The 18,614-nt window shown below is 39.1% G+C and overlaps 1 protein-coding gene across 1 annotated transcript in view; it reads left to right on the forward strand.

The window, feature by feature from the left end:
- Positions 1-18,614, forward strand: part of DYTN (dystrotelin) — a 60,952-nt gene that overhangs the window by 3,594 nt on the left and 38,744 nt on the right. The window contains exons 3-14 of the mRNA XM_005144654.3: positions 1,177-1,378; positions 3,356-3,441; positions 4,316-4,404; positions 5,074-5,145; positions 5,480-5,643; positions 6,514-6,625; positions 8,244-8,386; positions 9,974-10,142; positions 12,049-12,119; positions 13,422-13,581; positions 14,787-15,237; positions 15,783-15,930. Of these exons, the coding sequence (XP_005144711.2) occupies positions 1,177-1,378; positions 3,356-3,441; positions 4,316-4,404; positions 5,074-5,145; positions 5,480-5,643; positions 6,514-6,625; positions 8,244-8,386; positions 9,974-10,142; positions 12,049-12,119; positions 13,422-13,581; positions 14,787-15,237; positions 15,783-15,886 (1,823 nt within the window). The 3' untranslated portion in view covers positions 15,887-15,930. The remainder of the gene's footprint in view (positions 1-1,176; positions 1,379-3,355; positions 3,442-4,315; positions 4,405-5,073; positions 5,146-5,479; positions 5,644-6,513; positions 6,626-8,243; positions 8,387-9,973; positions 10,143-12,048; positions 12,120-13,421; positions 13,582-14,786; positions 15,238-15,782; positions 15,931-18,614) is intronic.

The following is an 18,614-nucleotide window of genomic DNA, read 5'->3' on the forward strand; positions in this document are numbered from 1 at the left end:
AGGGGCACCTCACACTGAACCGTGTCACCTAAGACTCTGTCCAACCTGGCCTTGAACACAGCCAGGGATGGAGCATTCACAACTTCCCTGGGCAACCCATTCCAGTGCCTCACCACTGAAGAAATTCAGTAAAGAATTTCTTCCTCATATCTAGTCTAAACCTCTCCTGTTTAAGTTTTAACCCATTACCCCTTGTCCTATCACTACAGTCCCTGATGAATAGTCCCTCACCACCGTTCCTGTAGGCCCCCTTCAGATACTGGAAGGCTGCCATGAGGTCTCCATTGCAGGCTTCTCTTTTCTAGGCTGAGCAGCCCCAGCTTTCTCAGTCTGTCTTCATATGAGAGGTGTTTGCACCCCTTTATTATCCTCATGGCTTCCTCTGGATTTGCTCCAACAGTTTCATGTCCTTTTTATGTTGAGGACACCAGAACTGCACACAGAACTCCAAGTAAGGTTTCACGAGACCAGGGTTGCCCAGAAAAGATGACTAGTCTGTTGGTCTTGGCCATATTTTTGCATTTGGCCATTCTCTTCCATAAATGTATTCAGTCTGATCTCAGCCTGATGTGGTAAGTCTGCCTGGTGCCAATTCACACAGCTTTATACTAGCTCTGTTTCCTACTCCTCCATGTCTCCTCTAAGCACGCATAGCATCTGTCCCAGTTACTCTGCTCCTCCTTGAATACTGGTGACCAAAATTGGACGTTGTTTTCCAGATCGAGATTCACCAGCATTTCACACTGATATTTTCCCATCTGTGTTGGAAAGTTCATAGGATATATTCTAGGTTCTCTGCTTCTTCTGGAGTCTATGAAATATCTATCTATACATAGAATTAAAGATAGGTCTATAACTTGGATGCAGTTAATCATGCTATTACCCTCTATAATTTGGTTGCAGTTAATTGTGCTATTTTATTCCTGTTTTATCTATCCCAAAATCAGATCCAGGGAATTTTAGTTCAGCTGTTCTATATTTGTAGCCTCACAAGTTTTGCTACATCTATAGACAGCAATACCTTTCCCAGATTATTTCTTTTTAAATACTGCATGTTGTTTTAGACTTTATCTAACAGACTTGTCTTAACTAAACACTTCTAATAAAAAAATAGTTGAGCTTCCATTTATGAAAAGGCAGGGATTCTCATTCATTTCTCACTTAATTTTTCCACAGTGGATTTGATTGATGTTTCTCTGATTCAGCACACCCTGTCAAGTGAACAGAGACAGAGGGAAAAGCAGATTTCTCTGAAAGTGCAGCAGATCTCTGGAATGCTGACAGAACTGTTCCAAAGGGCAAGGTTAGAAAAACCAGGCCAGGTAGATGCAAAAGCCGCTGATTTCACATTGAGCCTGCTAGCTGCCATGTATGACAGGTGAGAGGAAGCACAGATGTAAATCCATCACGAAGTATTGCTAGGCTAGGTCTGTTTCTATTATTCTCATACCATTTTAGTATCAAACTTTTACATTTTGGTAATGTTTTTCTTGGTATACACAACAGGAGTAGGTGAGCTATAGCAATATGAGGCACAAAGCTTTATCAGAGAAAGTGGTCAAATGATTCCAAAATTATCTAGAAGCCCAGATTTCTGCCAGTCCATGCTAACTTTTTCTGTGAACAGTTTTACAGGGAGTAGCTCTTCTTTTGGCTGCCAAGATTTTTTCATATGGTCCTGAAGAAAGAATGTATATTTGCCTTTGAATTACAGTACCCATAGAAAGGTCAAGAATTTGCTAGTCACTTTTCATTATTTTTCTCCAGCTTAAAAAGTGCATCATCTAATTATGAAATAAAAGTACAGTCTCCTAACTAAGCTGATCATTTAACCCCTGTGAAGAACAAATAGTTTCTGCGAATATTAAGAAAGCAGCTCACAGAGTATACTTACCTCATGTATTGTTTGTGAACAATGAATTAATCGACCAAATGTGGGTTGGGTTGTGACCTATCTAAAAAGCAAAGGCTAACTTAATTTTATGATTTATTCACCACCGGTGAAATTTATTCCATTCTACATCAGAGCAAAGTTTCTTACAGAAAGTGAGATGTAAGAGGTCTGCAGGACTTTTTCTTCAATCACTGGTCATTAATATGATCACTACTGCTTATGGTCCTATGTTATGGGGGTTTTTTTTGTACTTAAAAAATCAATTAAGAATAAACTGGTGTATTATGAAACAAAGCTAGAGACATAAGAGTATGTTGTAATTTGTGTGCACTGTACGGAAATGATTGAAAGAATCTTCTTAACAGGACGATCTTGGTCTTTTTTCTGGTTTCTTAGGACAGTCTGCAATTTTACTATTGCTATAATTACTTTAAAATAAATTACAAGTTTCTTGCCATGTATGTAGGCTAGAAAAAGCTTATTATAATTTTCTTCTAATCGGGGCATCTCTGTAGAGTGTGGTTGTCCACTGTAAACACTGGAAAGTAGTGGCAAGAGCACATAAGGACTTTTCCCCATTTTTGTGGTGTCTTACTTAGTAAAATTCCATAAACCATCATGAGGAGCTGTGTTTGTGTACTTTAATTTTAATCTTGGACATTTTTCCTATGAAAATTATGGCAAAACTCAATATATACATTCAAAATCTATAAGATTTTGACCAACAATTTCCCATGCAGCCCATACTCTAGGAAGTGTATTGTAGCTTTATGCAATATGCTCTGGAAAAACACAATTTGCCTGAAGATGCTTGAAGACAATTTTCTGTAATGGTATTTTGAATATCTTAAATATAGAATTCCAGGATTTCAATTCATGTCTGCTTTGTTTTGACATATAAAAAAAAATTTCCATTAGGTGCCTATGTCACAAACTTGGGTTCTAAATTAAGCTACATTCTTTGTGGTCAGATACTCAAAACTGAATTCTTGCTCATGCATATATCCTTTTGATAAAATTGAGTTGAAGTGAAATTAAAGAGCATCAGCCCAAGAGTGGCTCAGTGAAGATCTGGGGCTGCCTGATAGTATAATACAAAACCAGGATTATAATCCTGCTTTCTCTTTCATATTTCAGAAGGCTTTCCACAAATGAAGAGCAGATTTTTTTTTAGGACATGTTTGTAAATGAAAATGATATTTTACTTGAAACATGAGGCCTTTGAAGGAGATGCTTTCTTTTTGTTTTATGATTGCATGTCATCTTGAACAGATAACTCTAGTTACGTTCAGTGACAAAGGGTCCTAGACATAAAATATCACTAAAATGTGACATCAGTTGTGTACATATAAAAGGAGAGGAGTCGTGAAGTTTTCTTCCAACGTAGCAATATTTTTTTCTTAAGAGGTTTCAGTTTTTACATTCTCAGTGATTGTAATGTATCTTATTTTATTTTCCTAGATCTGGAACAGGTTATATCAAAGCTAGATCTGCTGCAGCTGCCCTAATTGCCCTTTCAAGAGACACTCTACTGGCTAAATACAGAGGTGAGAAATGTATGATTTTATACACTGCCCGAAATACTGAACATTGATAAAAATCTCTATTGTGATTTTTTTACTTTAAAATAGAATACAGCTCTGCCATACAAAGAATAAACTATGTTGACTGCTTAGAGAAAGGCTGATGCAGGAGAATACTTTTTTGTCAATATCCTTAGTTATCTTTGCATAAAGATGAATAAAGATCAGAACAATTCATAGTAAAGTTTAAGATAAGTAGGGCTTAAAAATGAAGGGCAAGTACTTTTTTCCTAGCAGAAAAAACCCTGAAAGTCCTTAATTTCAAATGTCATTGAATTAGAAAGCAGTTTTATATATTTGATCCAGGAAGCTTTTTAACATTAGACAAAAATGCTTTAAAAGACTGAGTAAATCAGATAAATGTAGCCCAATGCAATGTGCAGCACAAAGATTTCTGCTTGGACTAAATGCTCAAAATGGAGATCAAATGGGCCACAAGTGGTGTATTGGCCTCATACTCCTCCACTGCATATTGTGTAGTTCCTTCCAAATAACAACTGGAATTAACAATTCACAATTTAAATAGGACCTATCTCATATAAACAAATTTAAATATTTTTCTTACAGCCATGAAAATTTTTCCTTCATCCTTACCTGTCTTAACTGCCAGGAACAAGGAATTGTCATAATATCCTTGCTTTTTTCTCTTTTCCCTGCCTGTAGGAAGAAATTATTGTCACAGCAGTCACTGAATGCCTGTTAGATAGACATTAAGGGGAACTTCTTTGAGGGGTTTATTTGGTAGACTGCAGTCATCATGTAGATAGTTTGAGAATGAGTAGCTAGAAGACACTTCAGGTTCTGCCAGGATTTCAGTTTCTTTCCTGGTTGTTTTCAGCTTTCTTCCAGTTTTATGCTGTCCCTGATGGGAAGATGGCCTTGATCACCCGTAGTGCCCTGAGAAGCCTACTAACAGACTTGAATCAGGTAATGCTATGGCAGTGCTGTTACATAACAGATCTTGAAGGAGTATCCTAATCTAGGAGAAAAAAAATACATGGCTTTATATCCAGTTACATTATCAGACTAAAGTCAGTAGGGCGCTCTGCAGACGTAGGGAGCTATCATGAGAAGGAGACAAAAGAATCAAATTCTACAGTTTTTCTCAGCCAGTGTCACCACTTGCATCAGTGCCTCTGTACATTCATTTTTTTTGGAGCTTACATATCCTGGGAACAGCTGCATACAGCTGTTCCTAAAGTGACTCTAAACTTCAGATGTTTGAACTCACTAGAATAGCTTGCAATTGCAGAAAAATGCCTTAGCATACATGTATTTCCAGCTGAACTGGTGCTGAAAATGAGATCTGAAAATGACCCCTGTGGTTAAAACCCAGTGTCCTTCAGTATTCTACTATAGCAACATAGCATGTTGATCCATTTCAGTAAGGGAGCTGGAAGTAAATAATTCTGACACATACTTAACTATGAAATTGCATGCTGATGGTATGAGTATGAACAGGATTTTTCAGAACAGTGTGTAAAATGGCATTTCTATAGATACTTCACCATCTGTGTGCTGTCACCATCTCAGCAGAGCATGATGGGAACATCTGCTTTTTATTGAGGTGTTTTTGAGCCTTTCTTCTTGATGCAGATACCAGCCATTGTGGGAGAAGGCTGCACTCTGTCTTGTGTGGAAATTGCAACTCGCAGCTGTTTCCATGGGGTGAGTGAAATTATGATGTCCTGTGAAATGATTGTCAATGTTGCTGCTTGATTAAAATTGCAAGCGTATCACCATATAACATGCACCAGTATCTACTTCTAAGGGGCAGGACTGATTGTCAGTCTCACAGTATAGGAGGATTTATAGCTATAGAAAAGGTCCTCAGTAAGACTACTGAAGACTTGCATCTATTGCAAGCCTTTTGGAACCCAGTAACATTTTACATGAAAATCTATGCTAGCAGAGTCCAATATCAGCTTTTATTAAGAATTATAGACGAGAAACCAGTTCTTTTGATGTAAATGGCTGAACTTGAGACACATATTTTTTCCAGGTTCTGAATTCAGCAATTGTTGAAGAAAAATTCGTGTCTTGGCTAAGATCGGAGCCTGCTGTTCTCCTGTGGCTCCCTACATGTTACAGATTATCAGCCACAGCAATGGTTTTGCACCAAGCCAGATGTAAAGTCTGCAAAATTTTCCCCATTAGAGGCCTCAGGTGTGTGAGTAATTACTGCAGTCTATAGCATCCACATACATAGTTCTTACCACTGTTTGCATATCTTACAGGCTCTAACTGCTGTATTAAGCAAAAATCTTTGGACATAATCTAATATAACAAGATAGGGAAAGAAAGAACCATCACAGCCTAGTGCTCAAGCCTGCGTCCTGCTTCTTTTTAGCACACAGGCAGACATGATTATGGAGATTTACTGAAAGTAAACTGTTAGTTCAGTGGTAAAGGAAATTAAAGCTGTGTATCTCATTTCTTAGTTCTTTATCCCATAATCAGGTGCATCAACTGGCTAGTTAAGTTACCCATCTTAGCATCTTACTGATCTAAGTAATGGTACAAAATGGACTAATGGTATAAAAAGAACACTATCCATTACATACTGACCAGAATGTTCAGAAAATAATTCTAGTGTTCCTCTCTTCTCACTAATAGCAAGCCTGCAGGTTTCGTTTTTTTGCAGTTTTGGGTTTTTTTTTTTCAAAGTTGCAAATCCTATGTCAACAATGTAATGATATTACAGTTCCATGAGAGCAGCAAATAGAGGTAAGTTGAGGCCTCAGAATCATATGAAGATACAACTGCATTCTCAGGAACTGTGCCAGAAAAACTGTTTCTTCCTTGAACTGAATTTTGATGCAGAAATAAATAATACCAATATCATTAGTGGGTTCTGGAGAAAAACAGGACAAAATAACTCATGAATTCAGAGAATGAAAAAGAAAGTTGCTGTTCTAACAGAGGTGCTTCTCTGCATTTCTGAAGCCAGGGATCTGCATTTCCAGTAATCAAGCTCACTTACACCAAATTCTTACTTCTGGGGAAGTAACTTAATCCTTCTGTTTTCCCTTACAGGTATCGCTGTCTGAAGTGCCTAAATTTTGACCTTTGCCAAGTCTGCTTTTTCACTGGTCGTCTCAGCAATCCACATAAGAGGTCACATCCTGTTATGGAACACTGTGTGCAGGTGGAGTCCCATTGTACTGATTCATTTCCCTATTCAGGTTTTTCATGTAGGCAAGTAGGCAGTAGATTCTTGAAGTACGTTAATTATGAAATCCTGTGTGTATTACCCATAATGAGCATGGTATATTAGTGAGTCAGGAAAAGGAAAAAAGGGGGCTTCTAACTTTAGACGGAGTGTTTAGTTCTGAATAGAGCCATGAAATGTCATAGTGCAAGTCCTCTTCCTAAGGAGTTTTATGGCAAGTCTGCTATTCACATATTACCCTTAAACCTGAGGAAAGGGCACTCAGTGTGCCTCAGTGCTTCTTCTTCTCAATCCCAATGTGGACTCATTCAGAAATAGATTAATCTTAAAGTTGGACAAAATCCTGCATGAAATGTCCTTTATTTCAGAGCTTTTTCACTTTATTGCAAGCTATTTGGACTCATTTGTCTCTGTCAGGGGTGCAGCACAAAGAGGCGGCATGGGCCCAGCTAAGTTCACGTCACATATTTGGGCTCTGCTGCAGGGGCAACTTGTACTATCGTCGCACTGGTGGCGAAGTTCAACACTGTGAATTTGTGTTTGGAAGATAAGTTTTGTTTCAAAATGAAATCCCTTCCCTCTCCTATACTGTCTGACATTGAGCTTTCCCATATTATTGCTGCAATATTGCAACTGGATCACTGAACTTAGATTTCCATTATGAAGCCTTACTCTAATATTAACCGTGTAAATATATTTTTTTTTCAAAATTCTACACCAAAATTAAAAAGATAAGCTACTTGTCCACTACGACAGATAACATTTTTATCTTCTTTGTGTGGGACATAGAAGAATCAGTGGTAAACCACTTTTCCCAAACCTTCCACTTTTAGCTGATGCTGTCCTTGGCTGCGTAAGTTTTCACACTGTCTTTACCAGGGAGTGGGCTACTGAATGGGGATTTGAAATACCAGCATCATTTTTCCTTTCCATGCTGACACCTTGTGGTAATGTTATTACCATGTTGGGAAATTTCTAGGAGACATGCTGTTTGTTCTCTTTGTGTTTCCCTGTTCAGTCTGTCAGGGCTCACCCCATGTTATACAGCAGTCACTTCCTGGGGCAGAACTGGTTTGTGTCCTCCTATAATACAGCTGCTGAGCTTAGTTGTTGTACCTGAGCCTGACACTGCTGTGACAAATGGAAGTGTGTGTTTTACTATACTGTATGAGAGCTGGACATGAGGCACAGAAGGCTGTACCTATTAACACTTCATACAAGTATAAAAGTACTTCTGCCTATTGATCAAGAGGGAACTTTGATACTAGTCAGGCAGAATTACTGTTGTGACTATGCGCTTAATCACTGTAGCTACCAGAATACTGGATTAGGCATTTCCAGGCTGCCTCATTTTGGCCCAGGCAGAGTGTTTTGCTTACTTAACAGAATTGGAGGCATTTTTGCCTGTGGTCCTGCATTATCATCCACCTCAGCTCCCCTCCCAGGGCTCAGGCAGTAGCCATGAGCCTCTTCAATTGTTGAAAAGATGGACCTTTGCTTTCTTACGTCTTGTCTTTGCCTTGGACTGTGTCCACTTCTGGGTAGTGCCTGTTTGACAATTCGCTTCCTTCTTTATTATTCCTCATTCCAATAGATGTCAGCAAAGGCGAATGCAAAGCACTTTCTCCGCACCATCAGAAATAACCTGTTTCAAGAGCGCTGCAGAAGAAAGGAGTCTCAGAGGAGGGCTCTGGAGGCAGTGGAGGAGGCGTACTTCCATACCCACAAAAAGACTTTGTGAGTTTCTGTTTCCAATGAGTTTATGATCTCTGAATAGTATGCCAGGCTGTGGACATTGCTTGATGATGTCCTTTGAGTAACTAATGCAGACACCATGTCATGATTTTTCCATTAAAAAGGGAGAGCATAAATGGGAGCTGCTGCACATTGTTATGTAGCTTAACTATGATTACCATGTTGACAATCTAATGACCAGTTGCATTATAAAATATAACATGCTTGTGTCTTATTTCCCTCATTCCTTATGTCCTCTCTCTCTCTCTGGGCCATTTTTTATGCTCAGTCTCGTGTCACCAATTGCAAATATTTAGTACTGGTTTTAAGAAGCTCCTCTGTGATAAACTCATTGGAAATTAATTGTGAATGCTTTCCACACAAGACCTGCAGTGAGTTCACTGAAAGTCATTCTACCCAAGTCCCACTGAGTTGCAAATCCCACAAAAAAAATGTTGGGATTACTCAAAATGGTAGCTGATATCATCATTCCAATTCTTTCAGATCAGTTCTATGTGCTTTTAGTCAACATTTAAATTAATTACTGTATTTCCATTGGTCACAGTGGTTAATAGTGAGCATTGGAGGTCATGTTGTGACTTTCCCCTGCAGTTTTTCCTTCCTTGCTCTGAGATTATTGTTGATATTTAGGTGTAGAAACTGAAGGGAGTGATTATACGAGATAAGCACTACAAACATACAAAGGATGAGATTCCTTCCTAGTTGTGTAAAGACCCAGCAACTCTCTTGCATCTCACATGTGTTCTCCAAATCAGGCTTCAGTGAGACTGAAATGGGGAAAAAAATTATCACTCCTCTCTAAAGCAATTAATTTAATTCTTGTATAAAGGAGGAGAAAAATCTGTTTATAAAACTTGATTATGCTACACTGCCAGGTAAGTATGTTGCTATTAGGCATCAATTTTTTATATACAGTAAAGACCAGTGAATGATAGTTACAGTGATGCTTATGGAGAAAATTATTTCAGTATTTGTTTTTTAGACTGTGGTAAAATGCAAAACATTTTTCACTGCTAACATTTCCCAACTAGTGACAAAAAATATTTCTTCATTTTGAAAGTTATTTAATCCTTCTAGGAACAATCAAGATTTCTCTGTAATTCTGTGTGGGGTTGCTTGACTAATGCTTTGGTAGCAATGAGAGAAAGAAGAATTTGTTTGGGATTGCTGTTACAGGTGTTAGTGGAGCTGATAGGTATCTGCACTTTTCCTAGCACAGAAGGTCTGAACAGCAGGGTATATGGTCCTTTGCTATCTTTTTGTAGTGGAATTTCCAAACATATTTAGATCTCTGCTAAAGGAAGCAAAAAAGACAAGCAGCAAATTGCACTGATACTAACTGGTTAGAAAGAAGAACCCGTTGCTGAGATTCTGTTGAAAGAGTGGAATTTGTTTTCATTCTTTCAGCTAAAATATGCCATCAGACAGCTAAACTGTACTTCGTGCTTATTCAGTGACACAGCTGTCTGTCTGTTTACAGTGCATTAATTTTATTTTGATCTTTCTAGGTACTAAAACCATGTAATGCTTAATCCTTTCTCTACTCTTTATTTCTTTGTTGGTATACAGTCCCCCTGAAGAACTCGGTGCTTCACCACTACCTGGCCCTGAAAACCTGTCTTTCCCAGTGGACAGACCTGTCCTAGAGTCACACAAGTTCATATCTGAAAACAGAACTGTAGTGCAGAAGAGTGAGAATAACATCAAGACACCAGAGCGAGGCAAGACAGAAACTCAGGTGAGCAAAACATGTACCTAAAATAGCGCTAAAGCTGTGAAGAAGACCTACCAAGGAAACTACCTGCCTTCTGATTATCAGCGAAAAAGAAATGTAATGGGCAGCTTCACCCTTCTGTTAATTTCTCATTTATGGAAAAAAATGTGGAGTCTGAAAACTTAGTGAAGCTTCAGTTTGATACCTTCCCCAGATTAGTGACAAACTGTTTGACTTCAGTGACCTTGAGAAGTATTTTTAAGAATATTGCTCTGTTAGTTTTTATTTTTTCCCAAGTGGTCTTAATTAAAGACAACACTAAAGACAAGCTAAGGCTGAGGCCTCTCTCTATTCTGACAGAAAAAAATGCCATCCTGTCTTCAAACTGCAGGCAAATTTCAAGGAAGGACATCTTAATTCTTATTAGACTCAGGCCATTTTTGTCACCATGGCAATAGCTAGAGGACAGAATGGGCCCTTCTTCAAGATAAACCCAGAGTAGTGTTCACTCCAACTAAAATAACTCATGCATAAAAGCTCTCCACTAATCCATTTCCAGGTTCCCTGCATAAAAAGAATGCTAGAGGAGAGGGTATGACAGTGTAGGTAAAAATAAGTGCAGAGCAGTGTTTTGTTTCTATATTTATATGAGAGGTTGGTAGCTCTGCATGTACTCAGAATATAGGGAACACTGGGTTGTGTTCAAATCACTTTGTGTTATCCATTCGTCTTCTTCCCAGAAGCCAGGGGTGCAGTAGCCAAGAACTAGCGTGTGCATGTCAGGTCATTCAGGCTACCACTCCTGTGATGCGTTTTGGAAGACCTCTCTTTTAGGACTCTGCTGCCCAGCTTAAGCTATAGTGGCAGGCAGCACAAATCTGCAGGAGAAGCAGTAGACAGACATTGCTTAAGCGTGTAATTTTGATGGCTGGCGTTTGTTGGTTTAGAAGACATTAAGGTGGGGCTTGCATCCCTGCACTGGGATTCTGTCATGTCCATTGCTCTCTTGTTCATTTCTCTCTGGGCTGAGAATTCTTTTAGAGCAGTTTTATACTGATTTCCAGCATCTTGTAGTGCAGATTATTTCAATGTTGCTTAAAAAGATGCAGACCATAAGTCAAATTATAGCTTTTAATAGAATCCAAAACCTTGGAGGTGCTGGGGCTCCAGCTCTTAGTCTTAAAATTTCCTAGAAGCCTTGATTTCAGCCCACCTTATACCATGCCTCTAAAGCAGCTTACCTCTAATGCAGCCTTTGTCTCCCTGACTTCTGGGCTACTATCCCCTGCATGGTCCAGAGACTGCTGCTTCCATCCAAAGACCAAGAGTTTCTCTCTTCTACATCAAGTCTCTCCCTCCATCTCCTTGTCCCAGAGCAGTTGTGGAACTTGTGGTGGAACACAGAATCATAGAATCACAGAATGGTTTGGGTTGGAAGGGACCTTAAAGATCATATACTTCCTGCCATGGGCAGGGACACTTCCCACTACACCACGTTGCTCAAAGCCCCATCCAACCTGACCTTGAACACTGTCAGGGGTGGGGCAACCAAAGCTACTCTGTCCAACCAAAGCTACTCTGTCCAGCCAGTTCAGGTTTTCACTACCCAAATCAGAATATTCCATTTAGCAGAAATTCCAGGGAAAGAGGGGTTTGTTTTAATGTAAAACAAAGCAAGTCCTCATACACTTAGAATTCATCACAGGACAATAAATTTGCTTTATAGAGTAAATTTTGCAGTCAGTTCTAATATCCATTAGAAAATCTTTAATGCATCATATGACTGCAATCAGTTAAATAAAAGAAGTTAGCTAATAAATCTGCAAGACACACCAAATTCCAAATTTGCCATGCCCTCTCGTAGCAAAATTTGCATAGAAAATGAAATGTTATTGTTCATAAAGTTATGAACAGATACTTTTCTTTACAGGCAATAGCCTCAGCTGAAACAGATGTGTTAAAAATGCACGAATCCATTAGAAATATTCATAATGAGAGCAGGTAGGTAACTGCAGTAGTATGATGACTGAATCTACTCCATTTCCTACAGTATGTTCAATTCTCTCTGTTTCTGTTCTGTTTCATTCTCATGAGTCAACGTACAATTATTGCTCCAAATTCACACAAGGGCACCCCAAGACTAGATCAGAACAATTGTATTTTCATTGTAAGTCTGTGTCTTTACACCACTCTATTCTCTCATGAGAAGACAAAGAGATATGACAAAGACCTTCAGCTTCCATTTAGATTAGCAGTAGTTGAGAGGATATCTGGGAAGCCTGCTGCTGAAACACTGCATCACCCTCCGACCCAGAGCTTATCATGTAACTGGGTGAATGAATCACATTACTCATGGGAAGCAGGTTGTTCTGTTTTCTGGACCAACTTCCAGTATTAGTCACCATATTACAGTAAAGACCCATTAAATGCTGTTCTAAGGGACCACTGTAATACTAATTTTGATTTTAAAAGGTTTGACTTGCATAATTCCAGTGAAATTGATGTGGCTCTTGTCTGTGGCCAGCACATACCCAAAAGGAAGTGAATCAGGTGAGCTTCTGGATGTAACTAAGCAAGTGAGATAACTTTTTCAGCTGTGTGTTGTGAAGTAGTTGGTATAGTACTACAGTGTCAACAAGCTTTTCTGTCAGTCTCCACCTTAGCTGTGAGGAAAACAAAATTGTATTTCTACCCTGACTTCTTAGAGAAATCCCAACTTTAGAACAGAGATTTGGGTGCTATTTTTGTCAGACTGTGCTCCAAGTAGGTAATTTCTAAATCTTCTGTGGTGTGTGTGGGAGGGTGGCGCTTCTCACTGCAAACATCACAGGATCTTTTCAAGGACAAGTGGACTATGCAGGAACTATTCCTATCATCAAACAAGCTGCACAGGAGGAACACAGGCAAAGGGAGAGAGGTTGCTTTTATTCCTTTGCTGCCCAGGTGGAAATGATGGGAATCTTCCAGGTTGCGGAGTTGCCGTAAGTGGTTTGCTTTTAGGCAGAGGGAACGCTATAATGTCTCTCTTGTTATGAGAAAAGTAAAACCCCAAGATGCAAGGCCCAGTCCTGGCCATAGTTGCACTCAGTTCACAGCTTTCTCAGCTAAAACACTCCCGTTGTTGCTAATTCCATGGCTACAGCCCAATTCCTGTAATACTAGCCTCTAACCCCAACGCTGACAAAATTTCCTGAACTGACAAATAGGAGAAAGCTTGTGCTACAATGTTTGCTCTTTTCCCTGACTGCATATGTTTGTGTGCATGATCTAGCAAAATTCCCACACTCCTGTGTCCCTTGGCAGGTACATGAAGAAGCAGTTCAACAAGTGGAAGGGCAAAATGCAACTTCTTCACAGCTGTCAGGAAGACAAAAGCTGCAAAATAGAGGCAAAGCTCCAAAGCCTGAGAGCAAGCCATGAAAACCTACAAATGAAGTTTCAGCAAATGAAGCAAGAAGTAAAGGTATAGTGATAAATAGAGCAAAAATATTCATAGCCATGGGCAATTACTCCTTCTGCTACAAACCAGCACTCTTGATACTATTTTGTGCACCTTCCACTTGTCTGCTTAGGGTCTTGCCTTCAGAGGAAGCAATTAAGCTCTTTGAAGCAGGGATTTACGTGTCACTCTGTATATATTTAGCATCAAGCACAGATACCAATGTCTGGGATATTTAAATACTATGGCAGTTAAAATAATGAGAGGATATTCCAATATAGTAAGAAGATGAGTGAGAAAATGGTTTCCAACAGAAATGTTAGATACTTCATTGCAATCTTTCCTTTAGAGAAGAGTTATGTGTTGGCACTAAATAAATAAAATACTTTTTACTCAAACAGAAAATATTTTATTTCCTTTAAATTGTGTTGACTCTTGTTTATTTAAGATCTCTCTAAAGTTCTAAAAAGGTCCTTATTTCACACGGAATGCATACACGTTTGTCACCTGCAGCGTGTTTGTAGCATTTTCTTTAATGCTACTTTTCACGTGTTTTTCAAGGATGGCCAAATACAGAGAAAAGCCAGACACATCTGCAGTGTACACTTGGCCAGTTTATAGCACTTGCACATGGAGTCCAGTATGACCTGGCATGTCATACCATTCCATGTGCATGCTGTGACAGTGACCTGTTCACAGCTTGCAGGACTGGCTCCACGCATGCAGTTAAGTGTTCAATACATGCACAGTCAGCTCAGTGATCCCAGTTACACCAGACTCAGTGTTCATGCAGTGGATGGCATTTGCCATCACAGTTCTGTCCAGAAAATTCAAGTACAATGGTGGCACTGACAACCAACCTAGTTTCGGAATTCTGAATGTTAACAGTTGTGAGGTGTTTGATATGTGTTAAATGTACACATATATTTTTCACTTAGTGCAATTCTTCTAGAAGAATTTTCCTGCAATTTTACTCTTGAAATGTTATTATTCTCACTTTTCAATGGCATTAAAGCATATAATGTCTTCAAATTGAAACTGTGGAAAAAAATGGCCACATTGATTTGCCCAAACAAATTTTATTTTATTGCAGGATAATATTTTATTCATGAAAATAATTGGTTTAGTTTACCAGACCCAAAACTATTCTCTTACCTATTTTAGTACTGTCAGCAAATCAAAATGCCAATGATTTTGACAACGTCAGTTCTGTGTATTGTCTGTTGTAGACAATGTTCCGGTCATCAGAGCATCCTTTTATACGGTGTCAATATATGATGCCAAGAAGTCCTCACGTCCTGCTGGAATTGAATCCTGCCCAAATAAGGCCTAATTCCAGGACATGTGCAGACTGGAAATCTTTGAATCCCTCCAACTCTGCAAATAGAATGCAGCTTTTACAGACACCTGAAGTTCCCACTGCAGTGGACTTCTTCTCAGAAGACCCATTGGAGTCAGCATCCCTGCAGAGCAACAGACCTCAGGATAAAAAAGCAAAAGAGAATCAAACACATATGCCTGAATTGACAAAAAACTCCTTCAGGGGCATCATGAGGAATACAGTTCTTACTCCTATTGCAGTGAAAATACCACCTGATGAGAAAGAAGCCAGTGAGGAAGTGGAACTGCAGCAGCTAGTGATGAAACTAAAGGATTCAGTGTCTCTCCAAGCCCAACCAGGTATAAGTTCTCCCAGGTATCTTGACATTGTCTTCACACCTTCATCCAGTTTATAATATAGTTCATAATCAATTAATCCTCAGAGAAGACCCAGAGTCTTGCCTTTGCCATTGTAGAAATATGCCAGCTGTATAGCGTCAGGTAGAACATATTCCTGTAAGGTGAAATATAGCTCCTTATATTGGACTAATTTGAAACAGGATGAGCCAAAGAGCATGAGAGGAAATCAGTCTTGGCAGTCAGTTAAGGAGCAAACTTACAGTTGAGGGCACTGGAGGTCTTCTCTGTTGCCCCTTCTGACACTGTAACTATGAATCTAGCCCCTGGCAGACTTCCAGCAGTACAAAATCCTTTTGTAGTATCAATTGTCTTGCTTAGAGCTTTGTTCAATGGTCAAGATGTCTCACTTTTGATAATGACGATGTAAAAAAAAACAATGATGGCAAAAACTGCTATTTCTAAAAAATTAGAAATTTACAGAGTTTTTTAGGGCTCTGACAGCACCTAAATGGTCTGAAAGGGTTAAAATCTGTTCTGCTTTTCAGCTCAACAGTCTGCTTTGCAGCAGGAATTCTTCTCTACAGCTGAACGTGTTAGCAGATCCTTTTCTGACCTCATCAACCAAGTGACTTCACCAGCTTGTAAATGATGGAAACTACCACTTGCCCTTACAGCTCCACTGAACTATTGAAGGTAATTGATGCCCTATCAGACTTTTAAAAGTGTCTCAGATGTTTTGCTGTAATAACCCAGCATAACAGACTCCTGCATTTACTGACTTCACCAGAGACCATAGTGTTAGAGAACAATATTCCTAACACTATTGGTGGTTTCTGTTGGTGGCTTCCAGCTCCTGTGCAGTAGATGTTAGCCCAGCTGATAAAAATCAGCATGTTTTCATTAACGTTACACAGGCCTTAACAACTGTCCTGCCCTGTCCTCTCTTCTTGGTGCTGTATAATCCATAATGGCTTGTCTTTCAGGAACATCTATTTTAATATATATGAGCTCACTTCAGTTAACTGGTTTCAGTGATGTATTTGCGATCACATAATTGTTTCTTAGATGAAAGGAAGAAATGAGTTCTTAATTGTCAGACTTCCCAATATTTGATATTTACATATTTTTCCAGACTACTGAATTAAATGAAAATATGCTTTGAACACTTAAAGGAATTTAATTGGTTTAGAAGAGCCTTTTCATTACTGATTAACTTACATACATGGGACAACATTGGAATAGAATTCTTAGTTTTCCACACAGATTTTCCTGGTCTTATATTTTTCAGAATTAATTATAATCACCAAGACAAACGGTCAGACTGACTCATTAAAATGGCTAGAAATCTTGTTTCTGTTGGTAGCACCTCAGCCACCTTCTTGAAAGGCCTTACACTGTGGTAGTGATAGTAATGAACATTCTTGGTTCTTTCTGCTAGTTTTGTTCACGGGAGGCCTTAATTACATGTAGTGCAAACACCCAAGAATTACAGCAACAAATAATGGGGTATGCAACTAGAAGCTGACAAGTAACCTGTCTCTAGCAAAGGAAGCGTGACGTGGCTCAAAAGTAAAGAAACTAATTGAGGGGGAGGACCCCACAAAACATATAGGGATGAGGTCCCTAAAAAGTGGATACTTGTATTATCACAAACAGAATATAGTGTGAGATAGAGGCTTAGTAGCCTTTGTAATATATCAGTGTCAAGAGATACATACAACAAAGAACTTAATTTCTGATAATGGGAAAATGTCCATCAGCTTCTGTTGAGACTTTAAGTTTCCTTCAAGCGTGAGTGCATGTGGATTAGAATCAGCTGTAAACAGTGACAGCTAACAAATACTAGTTTGGTCCGATGCAACACAGACTAGGTCTGGAGCACAAATTCTTACAAACAGATATTCCTGATCCACCATGAATTCTTACTTCATGGCAGCACATAAGGACTCAAGGAAGTGTTTTTCCCTGCTAATAAGCAGCTGTGTAGCTACCAGGTCCTTATAAGATGAAAGGGACAAAATCCCAAGGCTGTTGCTACTCAGTTCAGCTGGCAACAGAGCAACTTCAGACATGTTCATTCCATCATTCTTCTGACACACGCAGACTGAGAAACAATAAGCCAGGAGCTGTATCTGCAAAAGCAATCCCAGCACACCCCAAGATCTGCTAATGAAGTTTAAAGGGAAAAGTGGTAGGAAGTGATATCCTGTCTTTAGACACAGAGACATTTTGAATTATTCCTGTACATCAAATCTGCTTGTATCTCACATTTACAGCACCTTTTTTTTTTCTTAACACAGCCACCGTAGAAGGTCTCAATTTATAATGAGTAAATCAGTAGCAGACATCAGCATCTTCTGATTGTGTTTTAATTCCAAATTGTTGACACCTGGATAAAAGCAAGCAAGACCTAAACTATAAAATAGAATTATGGTCCAAGACCTTCGGAGAGAAGAAATTCCCTAAGTGTTCCTTCAGGAACTTTATCACTTACAGGTTTACATGTCATTAGTTGCATCCCATTTTTATTTCAGGACAATTAATAACACAGATTATCTCCTTTATGTCAGCAATTTTCAAATGTTCAATGGAGAACCTATGTGTGACCTATGCTAGAGATTCATCTGTTTTCTCAGTCTTTCCTCTATGTACTAATCCTTTCCTGCCCATTTCCCCAAAGGATGCTACAGCCTGTTAATTAAGAAGCCTGCTGAAATAGAGAAGTGTTGCAAATTTGTTTAAACTAAACATCAGTTGGGCCCATAGTGGCATTTCAGCATTTCTGTTGTTATCTGAATGGAAGAGGAAAGCTGCCAGCAGCCCTTTCCTGGGGGATCCTGTTGTTACAGGAAGGATGTATCTAAAGTGGAAGCACTGATCTCTTACAAAGGACCTTTTGGAAGAGCATCTAGGATAAACAGTATCTGTTCAGCTAATCTGTCTGGTTTCAGTTTTTCTAGAGCTTGAGAGCACATGGGAACAGGTAACATCTGGTCTACTACAATACCAGTTCTATTTGGCTGAGGCATCCAGCCCTTAATTTCCTTGTTAGTTGCTGGTCTTAATAGCTGTAGGGACTGTGGGTCAAGACTGTGTCTCTTATGTTAATACAAAGTTGTGCACAGTGGGGCTTTTAGATATATTTATATAATTTAGATAATTAACAACAGTAGTATAGGAGTGAGGATATCTGCTGTAACACTGCTCCTGCATCCCTCTCACATGGTAACAGAGCACTCTTGTAGGTGATGGCTGTAGCCAGAGGGAGCTGGGGGGATGTTGCAGAGTGTACTAAACTTTGCATTCCTGTGTTCATCCTGCTTTAGTGTTCCCTCCTCTCTTGAACATTTAAATGGTTTGTTACATGGTTAACTAAG

This window comes from Melopsittacus undulatus, chromosome 8, assembly GCF_012275295.1.
Source record: "Melopsittacus undulatus isolate bMelUnd1 chromosome 8, bMelUnd1.mat.Z, whole genome shotgun sequence".
In the NCBI taxonomy this organism is placed as follows: Eukaryota; Metazoa; Chordata; class Aves; order Psittaciformes; family Psittaculidae; genus Melopsittacus; species Melopsittacus undulatus.